The sequence below is a fragment of the Seriola aureovittata genome, chromosome 16 (genome assembly GCF_021018895.1).
Source record: "Seriola aureovittata isolate HTS-2021-v1 ecotype China chromosome 16, ASM2101889v1, whole genome shotgun sequence".
Lineage (NCBI taxonomy): Eukaryota > Metazoa > Chordata > Actinopteri > Carangiformes > Carangidae > Seriola > Seriola aureovittata.
Window position 1 is genome coordinate 24,946,946 of NC_079379.1, and position 24,830 is coordinate 24,971,775.

General features: G+C 43.1%; 3 protein-coding genes across 3 annotated transcripts in view; all 3 read left to right on the top strand.

Moving 5' to 3' along the window:
- The first annotated feature begins 159 nt into the window (after window positions 1–159).
- On the top strand, window positions 160–6,534 carry LOC130184243 (uncharacterized). The gene is made up of 12 exons (XM_056400121.1): window positions 160–533; window positions 1,706–1,828; window positions 1,931–2,053; window positions 2,979–3,109; window positions 3,509–3,631; window positions 3,734–3,856; window positions 3,959–4,102; window positions 4,193–4,315; window positions 4,405–4,623; window positions 5,479–5,625; window positions 5,772–5,916; window positions 5,998–6,534. The coding sequence occupies exons 7-12, from the start codon at window positions 4,087–4,089 to the stop codon at window positions 6,008–6,010; spliced, it is 663 nt and encodes a 220-aa protein (XP_056256096.1). The 5' UTR covers window positions 160–533; window positions 1,706–1,828; window positions 1,931–2,053; window positions 2,979–3,109; window positions 3,509–3,631; window positions 3,734–3,856; window positions 3,959–4,086; the 3' UTR covers window positions 6,011–6,534.
- Window positions 6,535–7,470: 936 nt separating this feature from the next.
- Window positions 7,471–14,308, top strand: LOC130183743 (probable C-mannosyltransferase DPY19L4). Its single transcript, XM_056399397.1, has 19 exons — window positions 7,471–7,832; window positions 8,002–8,175; window positions 8,928–9,052; window positions 9,133–9,223; window positions 9,347–9,468; window positions 9,822–9,967; window positions 10,113–10,236; window positions 10,318–10,452; window positions 11,189–11,320; window positions 11,430–11,531; window positions 11,621–11,694; window positions 11,827–11,985; window positions 12,527–12,646; window positions 12,749–12,869; window positions 12,996–13,052; window positions 13,137–13,219; window positions 13,317–13,449; window positions 13,645–13,803; window positions 14,008–14,308. Exons 1-19 carry the CDS (start codon window positions 7,742–7,744, stop codon window positions 14,170–14,172), a joined length of 2,313 nt encoding a protein of 770 aa, XP_056255372.1. The 5' UTR covers window positions 7,471–7,741; the 3' UTR covers window positions 14,173–14,308.
- A 2,631-nt stretch (window positions 14,309–16,939) lies between these two features.
- Window positions 16,940–24,830, top strand: part of ints8 (integrator complex subunit 8) — a 12,360-nt gene continuing 4,469 nt past the window's right edge. Inside the window, exons 1-17 of the mRNA XM_056399350.1 lie at window positions 16,940–17,094; window positions 18,037–18,175; window positions 18,386–18,560; window positions 18,734–18,874; window positions 19,462–19,533; window positions 19,659–19,710; window positions 19,801–19,980; window positions 20,200–20,307; window positions 20,457–20,609; window positions 20,724–20,824; window positions 21,256–21,397; window positions 21,708–21,778; window positions 21,904–22,079; window positions 22,193–22,323; window positions 22,458–22,568; window positions 22,652–22,856; window positions 23,087–23,208. Coding sequence (XP_056255325.1) covers window positions 18,043–18,175; window positions 18,386–18,560; window positions 18,734–18,874; window positions 19,462–19,533; window positions 19,659–19,710; window positions 19,801–19,980; window positions 20,200–20,307; window positions 20,457–20,609; window positions 20,724–20,824; window positions 21,256–21,397; window positions 21,708–21,778; window positions 21,904–22,079; window positions 22,193–22,323; window positions 22,458–22,568; window positions 22,652–22,856; window positions 23,087–23,208 — 2,073 coding nt within the window. The 5' untranslated portion in view covers window positions 16,940–17,094; window positions 18,037–18,042. The remainder of the gene's footprint in view (window positions 17,095–18,036; window positions 18,176–18,385; window positions 18,561–18,733; window positions 18,875–19,461; window positions 19,534–19,658; window positions 19,711–19,800; window positions 19,981–20,199; window positions 20,308–20,456; window positions 20,610–20,723; window positions 20,825–21,255; window positions 21,398–21,707; window positions 21,779–21,903; window positions 22,080–22,192; window positions 22,324–22,457; window positions 22,569–22,651; window positions 22,857–23,086; window positions 23,209–24,830) is intronic.

Genomic DNA, 24,830 nt, shown 5'->3' on the forward strand with positions numbered 1-24,830 from the left:
TACTGGAAAGCTTCCCAAAATGTCCTGGTTTAATTACAATAAATAAAAGAGATGTTCTATGGTCAGGAGAAAAAGAGCTGTTGGTTGTACCAGAGCCCGAGGGCGATGTTGCTGGGCAATTCCTGAAGGCAGTAAACCAATGACGTCGTGACGCGTCATCAACACTCGACCCAGCGCCTTACTCCAAAAACGAAACGGAAGAAAACACACCAGTCGTGAACTGGGACCACATTACTTACTAAACTGGAGAAACTGTTTTTTAAACGTGTTTAATGACGCTCTGTTGTACAGTGACTTTAGCTGTAGGTCGGTGGACGAACACACTCGGTGGCAAAAAACAACAACCAGCTGAAAGCAGAGCGCGAACTTAGCTAACATTGAGCTAACATTTGTTCTAAAAGAAGAGGAATAAGCTAACAACAGTCGAACGACTTGGCGCCTTATGGATGAAGAACATAATTAACTTACACTGAGCAACACAATGGATTCCTGCACAGCTGACTTACCCACTGCAGTGGCACATGACTCTCCAGGTAGTTAGATAATCAATGTTATTTTTACGTTTTTTATTACGACGTTTTAGTGGACGACGTTGTAGCTAAGAGCTAAGTTGATGAAGCATTGATTTCACGGCAGCTAGCTTCTGTTTAACACAGTGAAGATGTTGGAGTTTACACTGATCAGATTCAATAACTTCAGGTTCAGACCAGGCTAATGCGAGTTTTAGCGGTTTGTTTGGCCTGCAGCAAAGTAAGTTTTAAATGATAGTATTGGTTGTATTTGTAATAAACTTTGGTGGAAATCAGCTCAACTAATTTACAAGATAATAACTTGCATTAAATATCTCATATATTACCTCGTGTCTCATCTTTCAGGATCTTTGGGGTCAAAAATTTCATCTGCAAAATGAGCACTTTTACTTTTTCAGAAATACATTTTGGTGGTAATACGTACTGTATGTACTTTTACTCAAGTAAAATTTTGAATGTCGACCTTTACTTAATTTTTTACTTGTAACTGAATCTTTTTACATTGTGGTATTTGGATAGTACCACCACTGTCCATCGTACTTCTGTTATTGAGGTATTTCCATTTAATAGTACCTTATACTTCAGGACATGTCATACAGAAACTTTGTACTTTTTACTCCAGTACATTTATCTGACAACTAAAGTTAACTTGTTTTAAGTGCAAAGCATATGATCAACTTATAAAATATGATTACATTTTTGATTAATGTGACAATTACTTTCTTAATTGTTTTGTCAATTAGTTTTTTTTTCAAATTTACAATTGATATCTGTAAGATAATAGTGAAAAATGAGCGTTGTAATTTCCTCACAATTGAAAAGCTGCAACCAGCGAACGTTTGGCATTTTTACTTAATGTACAATCAGCTTCTAACATATGATACATATACTGAGTATTAAACTACCCACAACAATATTAAATTTGCCGCTCATTTATTAACGTCTCTGTATCTGAGACACATACAGGGAACATTTCTAGCTTTTCATCCTAATTTGTCTTTACTTCTATTTTTCCTATCAGCCTTTACTGTCAAAGAAAGGCAAATGGCCATGTCAGCGGCCGATCACTGTGACTGATCACTATAAGCAGTTTCCACTGTATTTTCAACTGGACATATTCTGGCCTTTTGGAATCAAAAGGTGGTAAATTTATATGTCAATATTTCCTGTTGTAGCTTCTGATGACTCCTCAGATGATGAGCCGCTGATAAAGAAGAAAACAACCTCTGCAGCTGCTGAGAAACCTGAGAAAAAAGAAAACACATCGTCCCGCTCTAATGGCACAAATAAGAACGCAGGTGATTACATCACCGTCTATCTGTAACTATTCTGCAGCAGTGATGTGTTGATCTGTGTCCGGAGAGATTACCTGTAAAGTTTGCTTTATGCACCTTTTCCAGATTTGAACACAGGTGATAGCTCCGACAATGAGCCTCTGAGTAAGATCGCCAAAGTGTCCTCCAAAACTGCTAAGAAGCCTTCCTCAGTGTCTCCAAAGAAATCTGTGGACACAAAGAAAAAAGGTAAGAGAAATTTCCCTCCATGAACCTGCAGCATCAGCAGAAAGCAAAGGTTTTGGCAGATATCACAGCTTATCAAGAGTCTCTCTGTTCTTGATTTAGAAATTTCCACCGAGTCTTCTTGCAGATTTCTTCAGGTTCTGAGATATTTGCAGGCTCTATTAGCAGACACAGCATGTTTAAGATCACAGATATTTAGTGATGTTCAGGTCAGGGTCCGTTCCGAAAGCTCCAGCTTGTGTGTCTTCAAGTGGTTCATGGTGGATTTTGAAATCTGCTTTAGATCTTTGTCCTATTGTAGAAACCAGCCTTGTTTCACTGTCACTTACTTGACTGACTGCAGGACAGTTGCATCCAGAATTTGCTGATATTCAGTTGCATCCATTGTTCCCTCTATCTGTGCAGTGTTTCCTGCGCCTAAGCAAAATATTTCCACCCCCATAATTAACAGTTGACAAGATGTTTGTCTCTTCAAGTGCTGCTGCTTTTATTCTCCAAACACACTTTGAGTGATTGTGGCCAGGGAGCTCAGTTTTCACATCATCTGTCCACAGCACACCAACTCTGGCTTATCCAGATGTTTCTCTGCAGACTTCAGACATTGACTTTTGTGATGAAGTTTCCCTCTGATGACTTCCATGTATGAATTTGTGCATCAGTGCTGCACAGTGGAACAATGCATTACCATCCCTTTGTCAGCTAAACCTCCTGCAGCTCTCTGCAGTCATATTTTGTAGGTGTGTTCTTCATTTTCAGATCCTCAGTCAGCTGCTGGAGGAGCCTCTTGTTGTTGAATATTACCACAAAGTTATGAGCTCTAGATTTCTCATCAGCTAACAACAATGTAAAAAAGATGCAGTGGCCAGTTTAGGTCAAATATTTTCAACTTGATTGAAGTAAATTTATATGTTAATATTTCCTGTTGTAGCTTCTGATGACTCCTCAGATGATGAGCCGCTGATAAAGAAGAAAACAACCTCTGCAGCTGCTGAGAAACCTGAGAAAAAAGAAAACACATCGTCCCGATCTAATGGCACAAATAAGAACTAATTGATATCTGTAAGATAATAGTGAAAAATGAGCGTTGTAATTTCCTCACAATTGAAGCTGCAACCAGCGAACGTTTGGCATTTTTACTTAATGTACAATCAGCTTCTAACATATGATACATATACTGAGTATTAAACTACCCACAACAATATTAAATTTGCCGCTCATTTATTAACGTCTCTGTATCTGAGACACATACAGGGAACATTTCTAGCTTTTCATCCTAATTTGTCTTTACTTCTATTTTTCCTATCAGCCTTTACTGTCAAAGAAAGGCAAATGGCCACATCAGCGGCCGATCACTGTGACTGATCACTATATATATATATATATATTTTCAACTGGGCATATTGTGGCCTTTTGGAATCAAAAGGTGGTAAATTTATATGTTAATATTTCCTGTTGTAGCTTCTGATGACTCCTCAGATGATGAGCCGCTGATAAAGAAGAAAACAACCTCTGCAGCTGCTGAGAAACCTGAGAAAAAAGAAAACACATCGTCCCGATCTAATGGCACAAATAAGAACGCAGGTGATTACATCACCGTCTATCTGTAACTATTCTGCAGCAGTGATGTGTTGATCTGTGTCCGGAGAGATTACCTGTAAAGTTTGCTTTATGCACCTTTTCCAGATTTGAACACAGGTGATAGCTCCGACAATGAGCCTCTGAGTAAGATCGCCAAAGTGTCCTCCAAAACTGCTAAGAAGCCTTCCTCAGTGTCTCCAAAGAAATCTGTGGACACAAAGAAAAAAGGTAAGAGAAATTTCCCTCCATGAACCTGCAGCATCAGCAGAAAGCAGCCGTTCTCTGCAGCTGATACTTACATTTGATTTTATATTATTACGGAATCACCAGATGATGATGAAAATTTGGATGAAGAGCCTCTGAGTGAAATTGCCAAGAAACTTAAATCCAGACCCCAGAGAAAGGCAGCCGTCACACCGTCTAGACAATCAGCCACAGCTATAAAATCCAAAAGGAGCATGGCGAGGAAAAATGGTAGGTGTGAAATGTGGAAATCTGAACACATCTAAAATACTTCTCTCATTGCATCTTTAACAAAAAATAAATACGTTTTGTCTGTTCTAGTTAAATGTACAGAGTCTTCATGTGACAGCTCAGACGATGAAACACTGGTAGCAATAAAGATGAGGACGAAGGCTGCTGAAGCAACCAACAAGAAAACAAAACTTAAAGACGAATCACGAAAAGGTCGGCAGCTCTCTCATTACACTGACACAAGGAATTCATTATATTCAGCTTGATCACAAGTAGTAAACTCTTGTATTTCACATCCGCAGACAGCAGCTCTGATGACCATGACCATGATGTTGACGATGATGATGATGATGATGTTGTGTATGTTGATAATGATGATGATGATGATGATGATGATGATGATGAAGATGATGAAGATTATAAGCCCATGAGGAAAATCATCACCAGTAACAAGAAACCAGTGAGGAGAAACACAAAGAGGACGACTGTACTTCAACGTGATGCGTCAAAAAAGACACACGGTACAAAAGAGAGCAGGACATGAACACAACATCATGTGACACACCTGATCCTACAGACCGAACTAGACACATTAGATCGAGGGCGTAGGTCTGCACATGGACGGGAGGGAAATGTCCCTGCCAATATGTGAGTGAAGTAATGTTAGATCATTCCGACGTACCGTCCAAGAGGATACGTCTCCAAGACAACCGATTCAGACACGCTAGAATTTGATTGGCTGAAAGGGCGGGGGCCTTTCTGAAGGATCACGTCACGTGATGACATCACAGTGGAACCTGACGTCCCCGGAAAAATGTCAACTCATGTTCTTTAACCACGTTAGCTAGCGTTAACTAGCAAGTTAACCCTGGCTGCTGCTGGCTAGCAGTCAGGAAGCTAGCTAGTAAATGTAAAATATTTATATATTAAATAATATAAAATGGTGGATAAATCAAAGTATGAGTTTAATTTCTGTCGAGAAATCCCATGAAAACGTTGCATGAATGAATGATTTTGTAGTTTCATCTTCAGGGTGCAAAATGATAGTGTGATTAAATATACACTATTACGGAATAATTGTAAATTACTAATTTATATTTAACGTAACCACAGTCCACCTATTCTGATGTTAACTTGTAAATTATTATAACATGGCAATTTTTTTTAGTTTTAGTCTTTGATCTGTTACTATCAGTTTTATTTAAATGTAAATACATTTCTGGAAGTAAATTCAGATCTTATATGTTGATAAATACTTTGGTTACCAGCATTAAAAAGTCCTCCTTGTTTTGGAGGGGTGACGAGGTTGTTGCGTCCCTGCCAATGATGAGAACAAACTTACATTAATCCCTGCTGCTGTGACTGTTGTTTGGCAGGACAGTCTGATGAAAGCCCAGATGATGAACCCTTGATTAACCTTGTGAAAAAGATCAACACTGGCAGGAAAACCAAGACCAAAACAAAGGCCGCAGCTCCGAAGAAGAGGAACAGTCCCAGAAAGCCAAGAAAGATGCCTGTGTTAGGTAAAGATCAGAGCGACCGTAGTTGTAGAGGCCAGTTCATAAGATTAAGATGTCCAGTAAAACCTCTCAGGAAAAATAATGCTTGTGTTTTGAAGAATTTTCTTCTATAGTTGAATGACATCTTGTTTTTATTAATATCTTTTCAGATTTGTCAAGCAACAGTTCAGATGATGAACCTTTAATCAAAGCAGCTAAACACCCACAAGTTACCAAGATCCTGAGAATAATACTGGAGAGGTGTGATGGTGACGATGGCGGACCAACAGGAAGCCTGACAAAAAAGCAGAACAGGTACTGATTACATAACGAAGTGATTACTGATGCCTTAATAAAAGCTCAAAATTAAAAAATGATTCTTTTTCTCCTAAACAGAGACAGCGAATGACGAAAAGCCCACAAAGGAGAAATTGGAGGATTCAGAGGAAACATCAGAAGAGGAATAAGCGTTAGAATCATAAAGGAATGAATTACTCTTTATTGTCACTTTTCAGCTTCTGGATCTGGAAGTTCAAACCAATTAGTGGCTCCACATTTGAGGAACTTCCCAAAGTGTTGTAAATCCCACAGAGAGACACCTCTCTAAAAAAAAATGAATTAGTGTTCATGTGAAGGTACTGTGTGTTTTATATACGTACATGTTCTTTTAAGGTGGTCGTATTTTTACTCCAGTTTTTAGGTTTTGGACCAGGTTTTGCAGGTTCCTCAGATTTTACGCCCAGTCTTATATGTTGTTTTACTATTTATGCTTGTTGCTCACATCAGCTGCTTCCTCTGGTTTTCATTTTTAAGATAGTTAATTAAAAATCATTGATGTAATTTAAACCTCTGCTTTCATATTAATTGTACACTCAGCATGCAGCAGTCAAAACCTCTTGTGTTGCATTAAACTGTGTTACCTTAGAAAATTCATACGATGTGAGTCAGTCTCTATTTCAGCTGATTCACCTCACACCCACAATTATTGTTCTTCATTTGCGTCTGACATTTTCCTTCCAGTAGCATTGAGACTGAGGCAAGTTAATTTTTTACACTCATTACTAGAGCTTTACGATGCTGCAGCAACCGTCCAATCCAACCATTAACCGGTATATACTGCAGGGTATTTTAGAAAACTAAATTCACCCTTTTTATGTCACTTTTAATAGAAATTCTAAGTTCACTTTGGACATATTTGGGGTAACAGTGGGGGTGTCTGGGTTCCTCCATCCAGCTCTTAACTCAAGAACCTGGCATCAGGTTTACACGTATCTTTTTTTGTGTTTTTGTTTTGTTTTTTTGTAGTTACCTGGTAAATTAAGTTGACTACCTCCTTAAAGCTAAAGCTGCAACTGACAGGTGATACTTTTAATTTAGAATTTTATTTTAAACGTTTATCTTAAATTAACAATCAATTAATTGGTCAGTCATTCACTTTCTCAGTTAATTGTTTAGTCCATGAAATTCCAGAAAATAGTGAAAAGCTTCGGTCACAATATTCTAAAGCCAAAGGTGATGAGTTCAATTGTCCAATTATTCGATATTTAACCGTTGTTTTTTTCTGTTGATTCAGCAAAACGTGATATAAAAACTGAAAAGCGAAACCGGATTAATTCATAACTCAGTCGTTTAACTTTCTAGACTAATTGAGCACTAAAAACATGAATTATTATAAACAAGTAAAAGCGTGAGTAGGATATAAGATAATGTAAGAAAATAACGCCTTAAAATGAACGCAGGCATTAATGTAATGGTGTAATATTCAAGAAGGAATTGAAAATTTGACGTTTTTAGTTTTCTACAATTTGTAGTGAAGTTTGGTCTTCGTTCTTCTTCGCTGCTTTCTGAAGCCGTCGGGAACTTCCGGCATGTCTGCGTCACAACCCGGCAGCTGCGGTGTTAAGTTGAGTCCTCCAGCAGAGTCAACATTACAGTAAATACAGCAGCTGCTCGTGTTAGTTTGTGACTTCGTAAAGAAAAGTTAATCTACAGAAGAGAAACTTGTAGCCCGACCTGTCACCTGCCAGACGGACCGTAAAGCCAAGTATTGATCGGTGTCTGGGGGCTAGCTAACTGCTTGTTAGCTAGCATGCTGCTGTCTCAACACATCAGACTCCTCTCGGATTAATTTCATCTCGTCATGACTGAGTTAAGATGTCGGAAAACAGAGACTTTGGCAGGAGATGAAGAAGCAGAAAGGCGCCAAAATGAGCCAGAGCCGCAGACCGAACGTAAGTTGAGCTAACTTAGCGGTTTGCTAACTGAACACCGGTTAGCTTGCTGTGCACACACATCCAGTGAGTTCAGATAAGTTTCCCAGAGAAATATAAAGTGAGATCTACAGTAGGTGTCTGTATCGATACTGTCACAGTCAGACTGTCTGTTGTGACACCTGAGCAGGTGTGAATGAGCCGGTGAGCGCAGAGGATGGGGGGAGTGTGTCCAGCGGTGGAGCAGGTGATGACCTGCAGCAGAAGGATGAAGGTGAAGTTAAAGAAGAGGACGGTCTCCATAAACAGGAAGAATCAACCAGACCCAGGACATCTGTCAAAAGATCCAAGAGTTCTTCTACTTGTAAGTTTATTTCCTACGTAGTAACATATCAGAACACCTGTATCACTACTAAATACTTTATTACACAAAACAAAACTTTTAAAGCAACATCAGTGCCAGTTCTCTGTTACTCCTACTTTTAATGCTTGACTGATGATCAGGTGATCTGTGTGGAGCTGTGTCACTTGACACAACTGTCAAATAAGCCACAGAATTAAAATAGTCATGTACAGCACTGTGCAAGCTTTAGAAACTTTAGATGTTTAGATTCTTATCCATCATGCAACAGCATCAGAGATCCTCCAATTGAGTCCTGCAGTAGATGGTTTCATCATCACAAAAAGAAGACACTGAGACAGCTTTGAACAACCTACGTCTTAAGTGCCTAGAAAAACTGTGCAGGTATACTGAGGTGATCTGGTTCTGATTTAAATTCAAAGCATGGTCACGGCAAATATTGATTTCCGTTTACTGCAAGATAATTGAAAAATAAAAACTTTTTGACTTTGCTTCTGGCGTCTAAAACGATTGCACAGCGCTGTACTTACTTAACTGTGTCCCATGTCATGCCTCATGTGTCATATCTGAAGATCTACCTGTAGGTCGTGTGCAGAGAAATATTTGCATTTGACCTTTAAAACCAGTGACTCGGTCTCTCGATGGTGTGACAGGACAGTTTCAGTGTAAACTTATCTGAGGTCTGACAGTCAGAAAGTGTCGTTAACACATTAATCATGTTGTGATATGTGACGTTTACTGTTTGTGCTCCTCAGCTGGTTTTCTGCAGCGTCTGTTGAGGGTGTTCCTCGGCTGTTTGGCGGCAGTTGCCTGCGGCATGCTCTACGCCGTGTATCTCTCCACATATCACGACAGGAAGTTCTGGTTTTCAACTAGACAGGTGGGATATTTTGACTGAGTGTGCTTCCACTTCACTGCCATCTCACATCAAGTCTAAAAATTCAGTTCAATGTGTCTCAGGAGCTGGAACGTGAAATCACCTTCCAAGCAGGAAGTGGGCTCTATTATTACTACTACAAGCACATGCTGGCAGCACCATCCTTTGAAAGAGGTACATGCATCTGTTCTGCTTCTGTTAAAGAAATAATGTTTAACTACAACATCTTCTCTGCTCTGATCTTCACTCTCTTCTACTTTAATCAACTCTGTTCCTCTGTTTTCTTTTACTCTCCAGGGTTTTATGAGCTGATGATCGATAACAGGACAGTTTCAGGTCAGACCATCAATGCAGTGGAGCGTCTGTCTCTGTATCCGGAGCTCATCACAAGCTTCATATACAGAGTCACCGGGAGCCAGGTGTGTTATTTTACTGTTTGATCAACTTCTGTCAATGACCGTTAAGGTCACCAGAGGTCAGATACAAACTGCCTCCACATCTGGAGTAAAACCTCAGGGTGTGAAGATTATCTGCTGAAACTTTCACTCTTTAGTCATAAAATACAGTTGTTTTGTCTCTGTGCCTCGCTAAAGAAGACTCAATAACGATGCTCACAACAACACAGACTCATCAGGTGTTTTGCCAGTAGCACGTCTTACCTATTAGCACACCAGTGTCCACACACTGTGGATTCCTGGTCTTGGCGGCGTTAGTTCAAAGCTGTTAAAAGAAAACAGTGAACTATCTGATGTTTCTGTCTCTGCACCTGCAGGACTTCATGGAGCCGATCTACTTCTACATCGGAGCGGTGTTCGGCCTCCAGGCCGTCTACGTCACCGCCCTGTTTGTGTGCAGCTGGGTGATGAGCGGCACCTGGGTGGCTGGCATGTTGGCTGTGGCCTGGTATGTGATCAACAGGTGAGGGGACTTCTTTACGTTTTTAAGACAGATAAAAGTCTCAGTGACCCTCCTGTCTCATGTCTCATGCTCGCTCCTTTTCTTTCTGCTCTTCTGTGACTTGTCCTCTCTCTAACTTTATGACTCTTCCTCTGTTCTCCCTCAGACCAGACACATCCAAAGTGGACCATGCTGTTCCTCTGCGGGACAACTGGGCTCTGCCGTACTTCTCCTGTCAGGTGGCAGCTCTGACCGGATTCCTGAGCAACAACATCAGCTCTGCCACCGAGGTAATATATACTGTATATAATAATAATAATACACAGCAGAATCAAAGCTGGGTCACGTGCTGATAAACGCTTTCTCTTTAGATGTTTTGCTATCTCACCATGAGTGCCACCACCTTCACCTTCCTCCTGGTCTGGGAACACAGTCACTACGTGCTCTTCATCCAAGGCCTCTGTCTTTTCCTGCTCGACTCTTTTGACCTGGTGCCGTCACGTAAGGTAACACCATCACCACGGCCTGTTGGGACTGTTCAATCACATTCAGCCTCCATGTGTTTTTAATATACGGCTTTAATGTACAACTCTTCAACCGTAAGTCACTGTAACCTGTGAAAGTTATTCCTCTATTTACCGACCACAGCCGCTCAGCTTTCACTGATGAAACATAGTTTGACGTTGTGGGAATTAGACAGTTGTTGCCACTCTCATGCGTGTACGCTAAATATGAAGCTACAGCCAAGAGACGTTAGCTTAGCTTAGCTTAGCATGGAGCCTGAAAACAGGGGGAAACAGCTAGCATGGCTTTGTCCACAAACTAAAAGCTCCAGACAGTCATTGCACCTGCTGAAGAAATAGTAGTGAGTTGTCATAGTTTTTGTTCTCTTGGAAAAGCTGTAAACTCTTTGAACTTGATGATTTGATTAAGAGCCACAGATTTTATGGACTGAGCAAATTTTCTTGTTTGTGCTTTTAATGAATTCATAAACATGAATTGAACGTGGTAGTTTGAACATAATATTTGTAAATGTGAGATGTGTAAAAAAAAAAAAAAAAAGAGAGAGAAAAATCTTGTTTTCTACTTAGTTTTAATGAGATTAAAATGTTCAAGAACAGATGCATATTCTGAAAATTCAGCAGGTAAACACACCTGTGTGAGCTCACAGTCGTCCTACCTGTCTCTCTCCTGCCGGCTGTTCTTCTCCCTCCATCATCCCTCCGTCTCTGCTCTGCACAGATGGCTGACATCCACAAAGTGTACCTGAGCTCCTTGTTCCTGGCGTACCTGTTCCAGTTCCAGAACACGACCCTGCTCAGCTCGCCGCTGCTCAGCCTCCTGATTGGCTCAGTGCTCGCGAGGTACTTCCAGGTAGAGTTAGCTGCTCCCTCATATTACAGGCACCTGATGTCAGTCTGGTTTTTTTTTCTACCTTTCTCTCTCTCTCATTAAAAATGTTTTTCCTGCGTTTCTGTCTCAGCAAAAGATGAAGGTGGGTCCTCTGGTGGCCAGAGTGATGAAGCTCTTCCTACACTTCCACCTGGTCTTCACCACCGGGATCACCTTCAGTTATTTAGTCAAGGTAAAGCCGCACGAACACGACTCCATCGTTCCACTTTCAGAAGAAGTTAAAATCATTTGATTGTGGCTGTTTGTGTTTTCCTTCCACAGAAACTTCTCCCCGTCAGTGAAGGCGACTTCATATTGAAGTTCCTTGAAGTAAAATTTGGGCTCAACACGACGACGTGAGTCTCACTCCTTCACTCTCATTCAAAGTTTCTGCTTGAATAAACGGTTTCATTGTGTATTTGAACAGTATCCGTATTATTCAATATCTGTATAATGTAATCTAATAACAATCTCTTCTTCTGTGTCAGCGACTTTGTCACCAACTTCCTCCTGTGCCAAGAGAGTCTCCAGACACCCAGGCAGGATTTATTCCTGAGACTGACGCAGGCCTCCGTCCTTCCCTTTTACCTCCTGGTGCTCACGGTCTGCCTGCTGTCCACCCTGCAGACCATCTACAGGAGACTCAGGTCAGAGGCCCGAGTCACTGATATGACAGAGGTGTCACCGTACTCACTTCCTTGTTTGTGGTGTTGAAGCGTGTTGTGGCGCTGCACACACGTGTGACATGTGACTGTTAAAGACGTGTGAAGACGTTCAGAACGACGGGGGCTTTACGTTATATCTTGATCAATTGATGAGTTGATCATAAAGATCAGATGTACCTGTGATGAAGACACAGGTAACAACAGAGGAGCAGATTCTGCACTCACCTGGATCTGTTCTCACTGGAACAAGTTGCCTTCGATTTTTAACGAATTATTATTATTATAATTATTGTTTTTAATGAAGATAGCAGCAATTTTTGCAAAACATCTGAAAACATCACAGTTTTTAAGAACAGCTGCTGTGAAATCTTGTTTTAGTCTCAACAGTCCCAGAAGAAGCTGTGAAATCCTGGAGGGACTGAATGATAATGGACAGACAACATTCGTTAGAGATTCGTCATGTCGCTGTGTTTGGCTGTAGGTTCGTTGTCCTGATGCTGAAGTCACTCTCGCTTCTTTTCAGCGGTCAGCCAATGAAAACCAACCTCAGACTAGAAGACGGACGAATAGGAGAGCAGCCTGAGGTCATCTACCACGTCTTTCACACGTTGCTGTTTGGAGGTCTCACTCTGCTGTTTGATGGGTACGTTCTTAGAACATGGAACATTTCTATCACGTTTCCATAGTAACTGTTTGGTCGTGACACACGTCGTCACGTGACCGTGTCCTCTCCCTCTCCGCGCAGGATGAAGTATCTGTGGACGCCGTACGTCTGCATGTTCACAGCGTTCGGTGTGTGTTCTCCAGACCTCTGGATGACGGTGTTCAAGTGGCTCAAGCTGAAGTCCATCCACCCTGTAGTGCTGGTCAGTCTGGGACAACGTGCACACTCACACATACATGACTTGCTGAATTATTATTACAGTAACATACAGCTGCAGAAGAATCGGATCTAAGTTATTGATCAAGATGTTTATTTCTTTAATCTTCAGTCTCTGATCCTGAGCACGGCAGTTCCCACCATCATTGGTTTCAGTTTATGGAGAGAGGTGAGATTTCCAGCTCTTACTCTTTCAACGCTCAGACACCGAACAGGTGAGGTGGTGACTCCTGTTGTGTCTCCTGTCCTGCAGTACTGCCCTCGTGTCTTAGCGGAGCTGTCTGATCTGCAGGAGTTCTACGACCCGGACACAGTGGAGCTGATCAGCTGGATCAGGTGAGACATCGACGTCCTCGGAGCCTCTGAACGATGGACTTTCTCCCTCTGTACGTTGCGTCTTTGAAAGACTTTATAACGTGTCGTCGTCTTCCAGGTCTCAGGCTCCGGTGGCGGCTGTGTTTGCTGGAAGCCCTCAGCTGCTGGGAACAGTGAAGCTGTGTTCAGGTTCAGCCGTGACCAGTTTACCACTTTACTCAGACGTCAACCTGCTGAGGAGGAGTGAAGACGTGAGTGACTGACACAGACTGTGATGAGAATAAGATTCAGAGACCTGGAGTTATAGATTTGGAACAGATTATTAATTATTGATGTTAGATGATTGATGATGTTCCTCCAGATTACAGCAGGTGTTACAGTAGCTTTGCTCTAACAGATTTAGACCAGGACTTTTAACATCCATTTCTTTCTGTCTCCCCCTGAAGACTTATCAGGTGTACGCGATGAGATCTGCAGAGGACATCTACAAGATCCTGACGTCTCAAAAGACGAACTACGTGATCATCGAGGAGTCCATTTGTACAGAGCTCAGTCTGAATAAAGGCTGCAGGATCAAAGACCTGCTCGACATCTCCAACGGACACGTGAGTTTATTTATTCTCGTTCCACAACTGACGACGTAAAACAGCTTCATCTTCACATGTTATATTTAGTGTGTTTTAAATGGCGCATGTCGGAGCTGTTCATTGAAAATAATCTCAGGATCTGACGTTGAGTCTTAAAGTGTTTGATTTTATAAAAAGTAACTTCTCTCTCATTAACGCTGCGTCTCCTTTCGTCCCGTTCAGGTTGTTTACGACAAAGGAGAGATCTACTCCTTCGCCAAGCACGGACGCTTCTGCCACGAGATCAAGATGAACTACTCTCCCTACACAAACTACTTCACCAGAGTTTTCTGGAACCGCTCGTTCCACGTCTACAAAGTGAACTCTGTCATCTCGTTCCAGTACTGACAGCTGCTCCTCTCTCTCTCTGTCTCTCTCTCTCTCTCTCTCTCTCTCTGTCTCTCTCTCTGTTTCTCTCTCTGTCTCTCTCTCTCTCTCTCTCTCTCTGTCTCTGTCTCTCTCTGTCTCTGTCTCTCTGTCTCTCGCTCTCTCTGTCTCTCTCTCTGTCTCTCTGTCTGTCTCTCTCTCTGTCTCTCTCTCTCTCTCTCTGTCTCTGTCTCTGTCTCTCTCTCTCTCTCTGTCTCTGTCTCTGTCTCTCTCTCTCTCTCTCTCTCTCTCTCTGTCTCTGTCTCTCTCTCTGTCTCTCTCTCTGTCTCTCTCTCTGTCTCTGTCTCTCTCTCTCTCTCTCTCTGTCTCTGTCTCTCTGTCTCTCGCTCTCTCTGTCTCTCTCTCTGTCTCTCTCTCTCTCTCTCTCTCTGTCTCTGTCTCTCTCTCTCTCTGTCTCTGTCTCTCTGTCTCTCGCTCTCTCTGTCTCTCTCTCTGTCTCTCTCTCTCTGTCTCTCTGTCTCTCGCTCTCTCGCTCTCTCTGTCTCTCTCTCTCTGTCTGTCTCTCTCTCTCTCTCTCTCTCTCTCTCTCTCTCTCTCCCTCTCCCTGCTGAGACTTTACACTTTACTGAGCCTCGCTCGGCCTCTCTCCAGTGTCTCACATCATGTCCACAATGTTAACACGGAGGACTGCAGTGTGTGTGTGTGTGCGTGTGCGTGTGCGTGTGCGTGTGCGTGCGTGCGTGCGTGCGTGCGTGCGTGCGTGTGTGTGTGTGTGTGATGGTGAAGCTGCACATCTGAACCAGCAGGGATCAGCTGAGCTCTTTGTTTGAATCAACAGGTGGACCTTGTTGAAGGTGGAGTTTGCCATATGAATCACTGTACTGTAGTTTTATAAGCCATGTGTTACTGTTACTGATGAAGGGAGGTGACTGAGACAGAGCAGCTGTGCTTACTTACATATCTTTAGGGTTTTTATCTTGTGATCACAAATCAAATTCTGCCTACACGTTTATTTTTAAGACTCAGTCTGATAATGATTCGATTTTTTTGTTGCCTTGAAATAACAAATGTAGGTTTTTAAAAGCTTAATGTCTCACGACCTTCTGATAATCAGAGTCTGTCAACTCAATTTACTTACTTCAAGTTAGCCTCGTTTCCAAGGAGACCACAGCGAAAAAGAAAGTAGACTTTCACATACTAGTATTGGTTAGAGCGGCCATTTTGTTTTCAGTTGGTCCGTCCGTCCGTCTCATTCTCGTGGACACGATATCTCAGTAACACCACGACTGAACTTCTTCAGGTTCGGCACAAACCTTCACCTGGACTCAAGGATGAACTGATTAGATTTTGGTGGCTAAAGATCAAAGGTCAAGGTCACAGTGAGCCAAAATTTCACACAAATGGTTGATATTTTCTCTGACTCTGGATAAACAGGGATGTAACCTGGAACTAGTTTGAGTGGCGGAGGGATACGACCACGAGGAGCTGGTTTTAGTTCATCCTTAAACGATGTGGTAACTATGTCTTGCTTAGGCACTAATAGTTTGATCTCAAATCATGATCATTGATAATGAATTTATATCAACATGTTCAGGTCGTACGGTTATCTATTGATGTGAAGCTAACGGTGATTAAGAGCTAATTAATCACAGCTGCTTCTCGTCACGTTCTGCCTTTGTTTCCTCACAGAAATACTCATGCGGTGCATGTGTCTGTGCTGAGCTGTGATGGGGAAGCTGCCTCTCTGTATGCTGCTTATAGTGCGATGTGTTCTGCAACAGGGAAGTGGGGCAGGTGGGAGCAGATCTCTGTTGTCAGATTGGACGCCCTCAGTCATGTGATTCCTTTGGTCGACTGTCAGACAGTGAATATATTGGATCTTGGATTGGACACAGAACAGACTTGTGATATCAGCTCCATGCTTTAAATATAATTTCACATGGTGCCTGGCATGATGGAACTGAATTATCCAGGACAATAGCAACAATATCTGTGACCTGTGTGTTTCTGATGCTGCTCATATTTGTTGCTCCATCGTTCTCTTCATGTGGATGCCTTACAGCTGCCATGTTCCAGTCTTAAGATTTTTATCAATCATCCTGACCCCCCCCCTCACTGGTTGTTACCTGAAGTATTCTGTGATAAATTCTTCCTGGTGCTATCGTGCAAGTCTCCAAACGGCCATGTAGTGAATATTAGGTTTTTATTGATTTTATTGATTTACTGAAGGAAAATAAAACTGTGTATGAGTTCATACAAAATTGATCTCTTTAAGGTGCTGGCATTTTATTCAAATTATTATTATTTTTTTTACAAAGTATGTGCTGCTTCGAATGTCTTTTTACTGTTGTCAAATATTTCTTGTGATTTCTGGTGTTTGGCTCCAGGGGCCTCTGCTCATTAACCTGTCCCAGGCCGCCCCATTTAAGTGTTTTAATTTAGAATTTTGTCAATTACTCATTCCTCTCATTCCCTAAAGTTACTGTTTTATCTTATAAAAGTGTTTGAATTTTTTGTTTTTCTCCAATTTAACAGTATAAATGCAGTATTTTCAATAATATTAATATGTACATTATTTAAAACAAACATTTAATTGCCGTCTGGGAACCGTATTTTATCGTAACTTAATTTTCAATTTTCTCTTTTATTTTTTATTTCTGGGTGAAACACTGATTATTCAATATTATTCAGTGTGACGCTTGTATCGTAATATTTGGTTTAATTGACGCTTCCACTCGTACAGTATAAATATGCGCAAATGTGGCGCACTGTGTGTCTCCCTGGTGACGCAGAGGAACCGGAAGTACGGCGGAGCGATGGCGAAGCGGAGAATGAATTATGTGAGAACTAAACAGTCCATGTAGCTGCTCCCGCCCTTTACTTTGAGATTTTCGTTCAGATTTAGCACTTATATCTTCTGCTTGTTCATTCTGACCTGATAAGGTAAGATAATCCGTCTTTATATGAGCGGCCCGCGCTGTAGAGTTTAGCTAGTTAGCTAAAACATTAGCTCAGATTGTGTTCGCTCTAAACACTGCAGAGAAAGGCTGGAAGGGTGCGCTTGATTTTATATACTGGCAGCCCGAACCACCTTAATTCAGTTCCTCCCACTGTAAAGTTGAAAGCCCCGCCCAGTCGGGACTAAACATGAATGACATTAAACATCCCCATGCCATAACATTGAACTGAACGTCAATATTTAGCTAACAATTATTTCTATTAAAAATGAATCGTTCTCTCTCTTTAAAAAGGTAGAAAGTGGTGAAAAAATTCTCGTTATAAGTTCCCACAATCTCTTGAGATACCGAGTTTTATTCCACCAACACACACAAAATGATCAGTTTATTATTATACATGACAAATTAAAGACTCAAATCCTCCCACTTAAGAAGCAAGAACCAATCAACTAATCGATTGATTGAATAATTGTTGAAGCTTCTACTATCATAAGGAGCCACCTAGCTAATTGTGTATTTATAGCTACTTTATAACTAACCCTGACAGATGAATCTTGAATATTATTTATATTTTTATTCAGAAAATATACATAATATTGTCACGTGTTTTCAATAGAAAATCTTCCCAATGTGTTATATTAATGTTTTAACCCAGAGGTAAAGATAACCTCTTGATCACATCACTGTGACTGGACAAAGTTCCCCCAGAGATATTATTGCTCAGTCAACTGTTTCTACAGAGTCAGTAGTTCTGTCCAAGATGAGTGAACTAATCTTGTGCCTAAACATTAAACTGCATGTGCTCAGCTTCCATTCACTGTTTTGTTTCAGGACACTGAACTCCAACTTCAACCACAATTGCTTATTACCATTAGGATCGTGGTGATGTGTTGAGAAATGAAACTAATTTTCATATCTGTCTTCACAGGGGAGGATGAGTGCTGAGGCAGCAGACCGGGTGGCGGCTGTGATCAGCAGTCGGCCCAGCACCCCCCTTCAGACTTCATGGTTTGAGTTCCTCCTGGACGGCAGCCTGTTGGAGAATCACCTGCAGAAGTCAAACCCAGGTCGGCGCTGGTACCCTGGCATGTGTAGTTAGTTTTGTGATGAACATGTCTTACTCCTGTGGATAAATGGCCAGATACAAACAACGGGAGAGTTTATTGTGGTATTTGTAGCTCGAGAGTTTAATGTCAGAAATACTGGCTTTTAAAATAATGAGTGGCAACCTTCAGGGCTGTGAGCCTGTTGGTGTTTAATTAAATCTCTGTCCACAGACCCGTTACCGGTGCAGCTGATCATCCAGTTCCTGGAGCAGGCGTCGAAGCCGTCAGTGAACGAGCAGAATCAGGTGCAGCCTCCAGCAGACAACCGCAGGAACCGCACCCTGAAGCTGCTCGCTCTGAAGGTCGCTGCTCACATGAAGTGGGATCTGGAAGTACTGGAGAAAGGGTGTGTGTGTGTTTTAATACAACATTGGTGACATATTGTAATTCCACAAATCTTTGGCTGGATTTCTCTTATATTCAGCTTTTATTTTTTAAATGCTAAAACTTCTCTTCCAGAAAATTGGAGATAAAAAGTTGACAGGAAAGTAAAATTAAAAATGTCCTCTGCTCTGTCAGCTTGACCATCCCGGTGTTAAACATGCTGCTGAACGAGCTCCTGTGTGTGAGCAAAGTGCCACCAGGGGTGAAACATGTGGACCTGGACCTCTCCACTCTGCCCCCCACCACCGCCATGGCTGTCATCATCTACAACCGCTGGTGAGTGAGAACAGACCGGATCAGAAGCACCGACTGAACTTCAGTCAAATCCTCGGTTCACAGTGAAACTCTGCAGCTGTCTTGATTGAGAGATTAAATGGCTTCAGTCATCGTAAAAATGTAGACGTAAGAGGGAAACACTTTCACGGAGGAGTAACAGTCACAACAATGTTTTTGCAGGTTTGATCAATATAAATCAACAGTGATGTATTTTCTGGTTTTTGTGCAAATATTCAAAAAGATCTTTAAATCTGACACATGGATGCAGAATGTGACGGTCAGTGCAGAAACTTCAGTCTCAGTGATTGTTGTGAGATACTTGCTGTTGTTTTTTCATCTTGGATAAATAACAACACACATTGTAATAAATACATTTGTCCACATTTGATTTAGGATTTTATGCTTTTATTGCAGTAGAGGGAGACAGGAAACAAGAATCCAGAGGCAGATTCAGTCCCAAAGAAAACACATCGCTCTCATCATAGACTCATCCAGCATCACGTCACACATCCTCACTTTTTTTTTATTAAATCATGTGACGTAACAAAGAATTTTGAAATGTTGTCTTTTCTTGAACCTTTTCAAAGGGCCATCAGAACCATCGTGCTCAGCAGCTTTCCAGAGAAACAGACCAAACCTGGACCTCACCAGATGAACATGTGGGTTCTGCTGCTTCCTCCCTGTTACAGAACAAATAAACTCACTCAGCTCTGTGTAGATTCAATGAAAGGTGTGTGTGAATAGCATGAAAACATGAGTGAGTGGTTTCCTCTGGTTTTCTCAGGTTGAGTATCGTGCAGCAGGAGAAAGAAATGACTGAAAACATCCTCACTGTGGTGAGTTAACCTGAAATAACAGATTCAGACAGATTTAGGTTTTTGAAAGAGTTTCAGTGAACCCTGTTCCGTCGCTCTCTCCCTCCTCAGCTGAAGGAGCAGGCGGCGGACTCCATCAGCGTCCTGGAAGGAGCTCTGCGTCTGAAGAAAGACTTCTACGTTCACACCCTGAGGACTCTGGACCTGCTCGCTGCTGATGCTGCCGCCAACGGAGAGACCGAGTCCTCGACCGCCGGCCTCCGCATCAGCGCCGATGAGCTGCACTGTCAGGTTGGACGAGCACACCGGAATATTTTTTAGATTCAGATCAGTCTTAGATTAAAGAGTCAGATTAGAATACGTCTGTGGATTCATGAAGTGACAGTTCGCAGCATCGAATCTGAGAGAGAACGAGCATCTTGTGTTTCATTTTGATAGTTGACAGTAAGTGATTGTGAAGCTGGTGAGCTGGACTCCAGTGACTGGTGTGACACGTGTCCTGTGTTTCAGGTGCATTATGATTTGGGAGGTATTTTCTTCCAGCAAGCCTGCACAGACCAGCCGGCCTTCGAGAAAGCCAGAGATCACTTCAGACAGACGAAGGAGCTGTTGAAGAAGGTGCAGTTACTGGTTTATTGTGACGTTTAGCTTTTATTTTGAAATCAGCAGCCATGTGTTTGAACCCTGATCGTGCTGACGGCACCATGCTGGTTCTGTGTGACAGCAGTTTGTGGATCTCAGGAATTCTTCTTCATTTTGATTTGCAGCTGGACTCGACCGTTCACGTTCACCTGGACGAGAAGCGTCTGGCTGGATACTGGAACGCCTGCAGAGCTTTGACCGGAGACTGTGACCCCTCGGACTCCCAGACCAGCCCCTACGACCAGATCAACAGTCTGATCAGGGCACAAGACCACAAGGTCAGACCCGGACCCGGAACCAGACCCAGACCTGGACCCAGCACTGACATTAAAGCTCTAGTGTTTCTATATAACTTCTTTACATTATGTGTCATCTCCACTTCCTGTCTTCAGGCCGTGATCGAAGCCTTCATCAAGGACAACGTGACCCGCAGTTTACCGAACCAGTTCAGACGCTCTGTTCTCAGGGAGTTCCTGTACAAAGTCCAGCAGGGGTGAGAGCACGCTGCCGCCCAGAGCCACGACTCTTCCAAAGATGCAGATGTGTGAATGTGTGACAGACTGTGGTGAAACGAGGTTCTGCTCACTGTCACTTTGTTTTTCTTGAGTTCACAGTTTTGGTAAAAGCCTTAGAAATAAGATTCTCACAGACCCACTTAGATAGAAAGTCTTTATTTGAGGCAGTTTGTTCTGCAACAACACGACCAGTGCACATCCTAAATACAGTAATACAAGACATACATAGAATTTCATCATAATAAGTTACAGTAAGATATTCACAGAGAGTCCGTCAGTTTTTATTAATTACAATGAAACTGGTTTAAAAACCAAACAGCGGACGAGACGAGCGAGTGAGTGAGTGAGCGAGGAAACTGTTTCTGGGGATGAATACGTTTCGTCTTTAGAATCTGTTGCCTCTCTGCAGGGAAACTGGTCTGGACGAGATTTGCCACAAGCTGTGTGTTTGTAACGCCGTGCGAGACGCTGTGGAGGGAGAAGTGCTCAGCGTTCGTTTCCAGCAGCTGCTGCTGAAGCCCAGCAAACGAGTGGTGGACTTCATCTTAGAGGTAATCAGCATCAGAAGTCCTTAATTAGATCAAAGGAGTCTGAACTATCTCTTATCCCAGCATTAGGAAAAACTAGAGTCACCTCCTCGTGGTCGTATCCCTCCGCCACTCAGACTATAGTTCCAGGTCACATCCTGTTTATCCAGAGTCAGAGAATATGAACCATCTGTGTCAAATTGTGTGTAATTTCTGTTTGATAAAAAGTGTCTTTGAGGTTTTTGGAGTTCCACGTGAGGTAAGGACTGATCTGACATTTTCTCATGGTGGGAAAGTTCTCGCACATTTGACTCCAGTTTTCTTCGTGCGGCAGGTTTGCACACGTTCTCTGGAGAAGGAGCGTCCGTCAGAGACATCCAGGAGAAACATGGCCACCTTCATGAAGTGAGTGACGCATCTTGTCTTTCTTACCAAGTCCAGACACAGGGACAGTTCCCCTTTATTTATTATAAGAGACACTGCAGCGTGTTCTCCAGTAGATGGGTCCTAACGATGACCCTCTGCCTCAGGACTCTGTGTGAAAGCCTGGAGGAGCTGCCTCTGGTGTTCGTGGTGTCGTCTCACAAGCTCTTCATGGAGCTGCTGAGGGAGGAGGAGAGGAAGGTCCTGGTGGAGCAGATGAGGAAGAGGTCGGCCACCATCAACCTCAGCGCCAAACCTCTGCCTTCCTTCTACGACATCCCAGGTGCGGAGCTGAACCTTTCCTGACGTCCCTTTTGTTTCCTGTCAGAACGCCTCCAGTCATGTGACGCGTCTCTGAGCTTGTGATTGATGATATTTAACTTGTTCCTCCGGCAGCTTCAGCGAGTGTGAACATCGGGCAGCTGGAGCAGCAGCTCATCCTCTCACTGGAGCCGCGCAGGATCAGACAGATTCTCATCGAGCTCCACGGCATGGCCGAGCGACCCTTCTGGAGGGTCAACAGCAAGGTCAGAGGTCGCAGAACAGACCGGGAGAAAAAAACTCAAGTGCTAGTGTCAAAGACAGGATCGTCTTCTTTGTCTTGTCTTGAATGTTCTGACAAACACAGTGTAATAATTAAAGCGCCTGGTCCTGTGTGCAGTGGGAGGTTCCTCCAGATTACATCAACGTGATCCTCGGCATCAAAGACAACCTGACCAAGGACCTAGTTTACATCCTGATGGCCAAAGGACTGCACTGCATCTCCATAAAGGTCTGATGATGTCAGCAGCGAATCCCAGTGATGCTTTGAAATGAAAGTAGAAACATTAACCCCTCGTCCTCCTGTCGTCTCAGGACTTCGCCCACGCTCGGCAGCTCTTCTCCGCCTGCCTGGAGCTGGTCACCGAGTTCTCCCCGAAGCTGCGGCAGGTGATGCTGAACGAGATGCTGCTGCTGGAGGTCCGAGCTCACGAGACGATGGCGGCCGAGGGCAGCAAGGAGCGACCGCCCCCCGACCTGGTCAGCAGGGTCAGAGGTTACCTGGAGATGAGGATTCACGGTGAGTGGACTGTGCGGTAAACCCCGCCCCCTGCCGCTGCAAGCTAGAACTATCAGGCAAAAGAAAAACACTTCTGGATGCATGTGAACATTAGATGAGACTGTTTCCAGGTGAGCAGCGTCACAACTTACACACCGCTGCGACATAACAGATCATTTATAAAGTGTGGACCAAATATTTCTCTCACCGACCTGAAACATGTGAGTTACTGACGCTGTTTCTGTGTGCAGACCTTCCTCTGCGTCAGGTGGTGGGGGAGGAATGCGTCGCCTTCATGTTGAACTGGAGGGAGAACGACTACCTGACTCTGCAGGTGCCGCCGTCTCTGGTCATGAACAACCCGTACATCAAGGTAAGAAGTGTCTTCGTCTCTGCTTGAAAGTCCAGCGGCAGGTGAATGACGTCACTGAGTTACAGTGTTGGTTTAAAAGTCGATGTTTGTTCGGAGCTGTAAGAACAAAACATTTCACGATGGAGGGATCACACGTCACGTCTCCGTGTTTCAGCGCTTCATTTAACCATGTGATGGTCATGTGCTGACGTGACAGGGTTAACCCAACAGTAGAAACGTAGTGTCACGATCACAGTGAACAAAACCATCAGTTATCAGTGTTTTCACAAAAATGTTCAAAAGTGATAAAACAACCTGAAATCATTTCACCAGGTGTTTGTATTTAAACACTGAACTAATATCATGTCCAGCTGTCGACGAGGGAACAGCTGTTTGTTTCCCGCTGAGAGTCTCACAGAGACTCAGTCAGTGATGTGTTCAGTTCACACTTAAGAACAACTAGTTCATGTGATTTTGTTCCGTTTTTTAAAAATAAATAAAGGTCGATATTGTTTTTCAATAGAACCTCCTTCTACTGATCCATCAGCCGAATCCCTGCCGCTCCCAAACTAAATTATTATAAACCACTGAAGAATCAGAATCTGTGTTTGTTCATTAAACTGCTTCAGATGCTCAAACAAACCGGCTTCAGCAGTGGTAGATGTGTCTGTACCGTCTGTACCGCCTGTACCGTCTGTACCGCCTGTACCGCCTGTACCGCCTGTACCGCCTGTACCGCCTGTACCGTCTGTACCGCCTGTACCGCCTGTACCGTCTGTACCGTCTGTACCGCCTGTACCGTCTGTACCGTCTGTACCGCCGGCACCAGCCGAGCTGGGCCGTGTCTATGGAGACGTCACGCGGCGTGCCGTAAAACTGTCGTAAGACGTGAGCGGCGTTCACTCAACGTTCACGATCATCATTTGTAAACTGATTCGTTCAGTTCAGCGTTAACAAAAAAATGTGAACGCTCATGCACAACACTGGACACTGTAGACACACCTGTCACCTGTCACCTGTCACCTGTCACCTGTCCAGCACCGTGCTGTTAAATCAGCAGCTCACTGTCTCTGCTGCGTCTGGGTCTCTGTGGTCATGTGACATCACAGCAGAAAGTCCAACTCGTGCGACTGTGTAAAAGGAGTTTTCTCTTTTACCTGCTAACGTTGGTGTGAAACGGTTTTTAGAAGCTGTTTCTGCTTTCCGCCATTTTGAGTGACAGATAACAAACCTGCGTTTCATTCGTCTGAAAGACTGAAAGTCTGAAAGACTGAAAGACTGTTGCTGCCGCGCAGAACCTCCCGTTAGTCTAATTAACCACAGTAATTAACCACATTAATTAACAACAGTAATTAACCACAGTGATTAGCCACAGTAATCGGCCACAGTTTAAACAGTGACACTAACCGTCTGACATTTCCACCGTGAAACCGAAAAGCGTTTCATCTCTATTGTAATGAGAAATATAGAAATGGTGTCCGACCCCTGTGACCCTCTATAACAGTGAACACTCCTGCACATAATGTGACGTGATCCACTGATCAGACTAGTTGCTCTGGAAACAGTGAGACAGGGTTTAATCCCAGCTGGTGATGATGGATCGTCCTCCGGATCCTGGTGGATCTGATGGTTAAAGACCGACG

Excerpts from the sequence above, each read along its gene's own strand:
- LOC130184243 (XM_056400121.1), top strand. Across the intron at positions 4,624-5,478 it reads TGCGTCAAAAAAGACACACG|GACAGTCTGATGAAAGCCCA; the intron begins GTACAAAAGAGA and ends GTTGTTTGGCAG. Across the intron at positions 5,626-5,771 it reads AAGAAAGATGCCTGTGTTAG|ATTTGTCAAGCAACAGTTCA; the intron begins GTAAAGATCAGA and ends ATATCTTTTCAG.
- LOC130183743 (XM_056399397.1), top strand. The coding sequence starts at position 7,742 with ATGACTGAGTTAAGATGTCGGAAAACAGAGACTTTGGCAGGAGATGAA. Across the intron at positions 9,224-9,346 it reads AGCACCATCCTTTGAAAGAG|GGTTTTATGAGCTGATGATC; the intron begins GTACATGCATCT and ends TTTACTCTCCAG. Across the intron at positions 12,870-12,995 it reads CCATCCACCCTGTAGTGCTG|TCTCTGATCCTGAGCACGGC; the intron begins GTCAGTCTGGGA and ends TTTAATCTTCAG.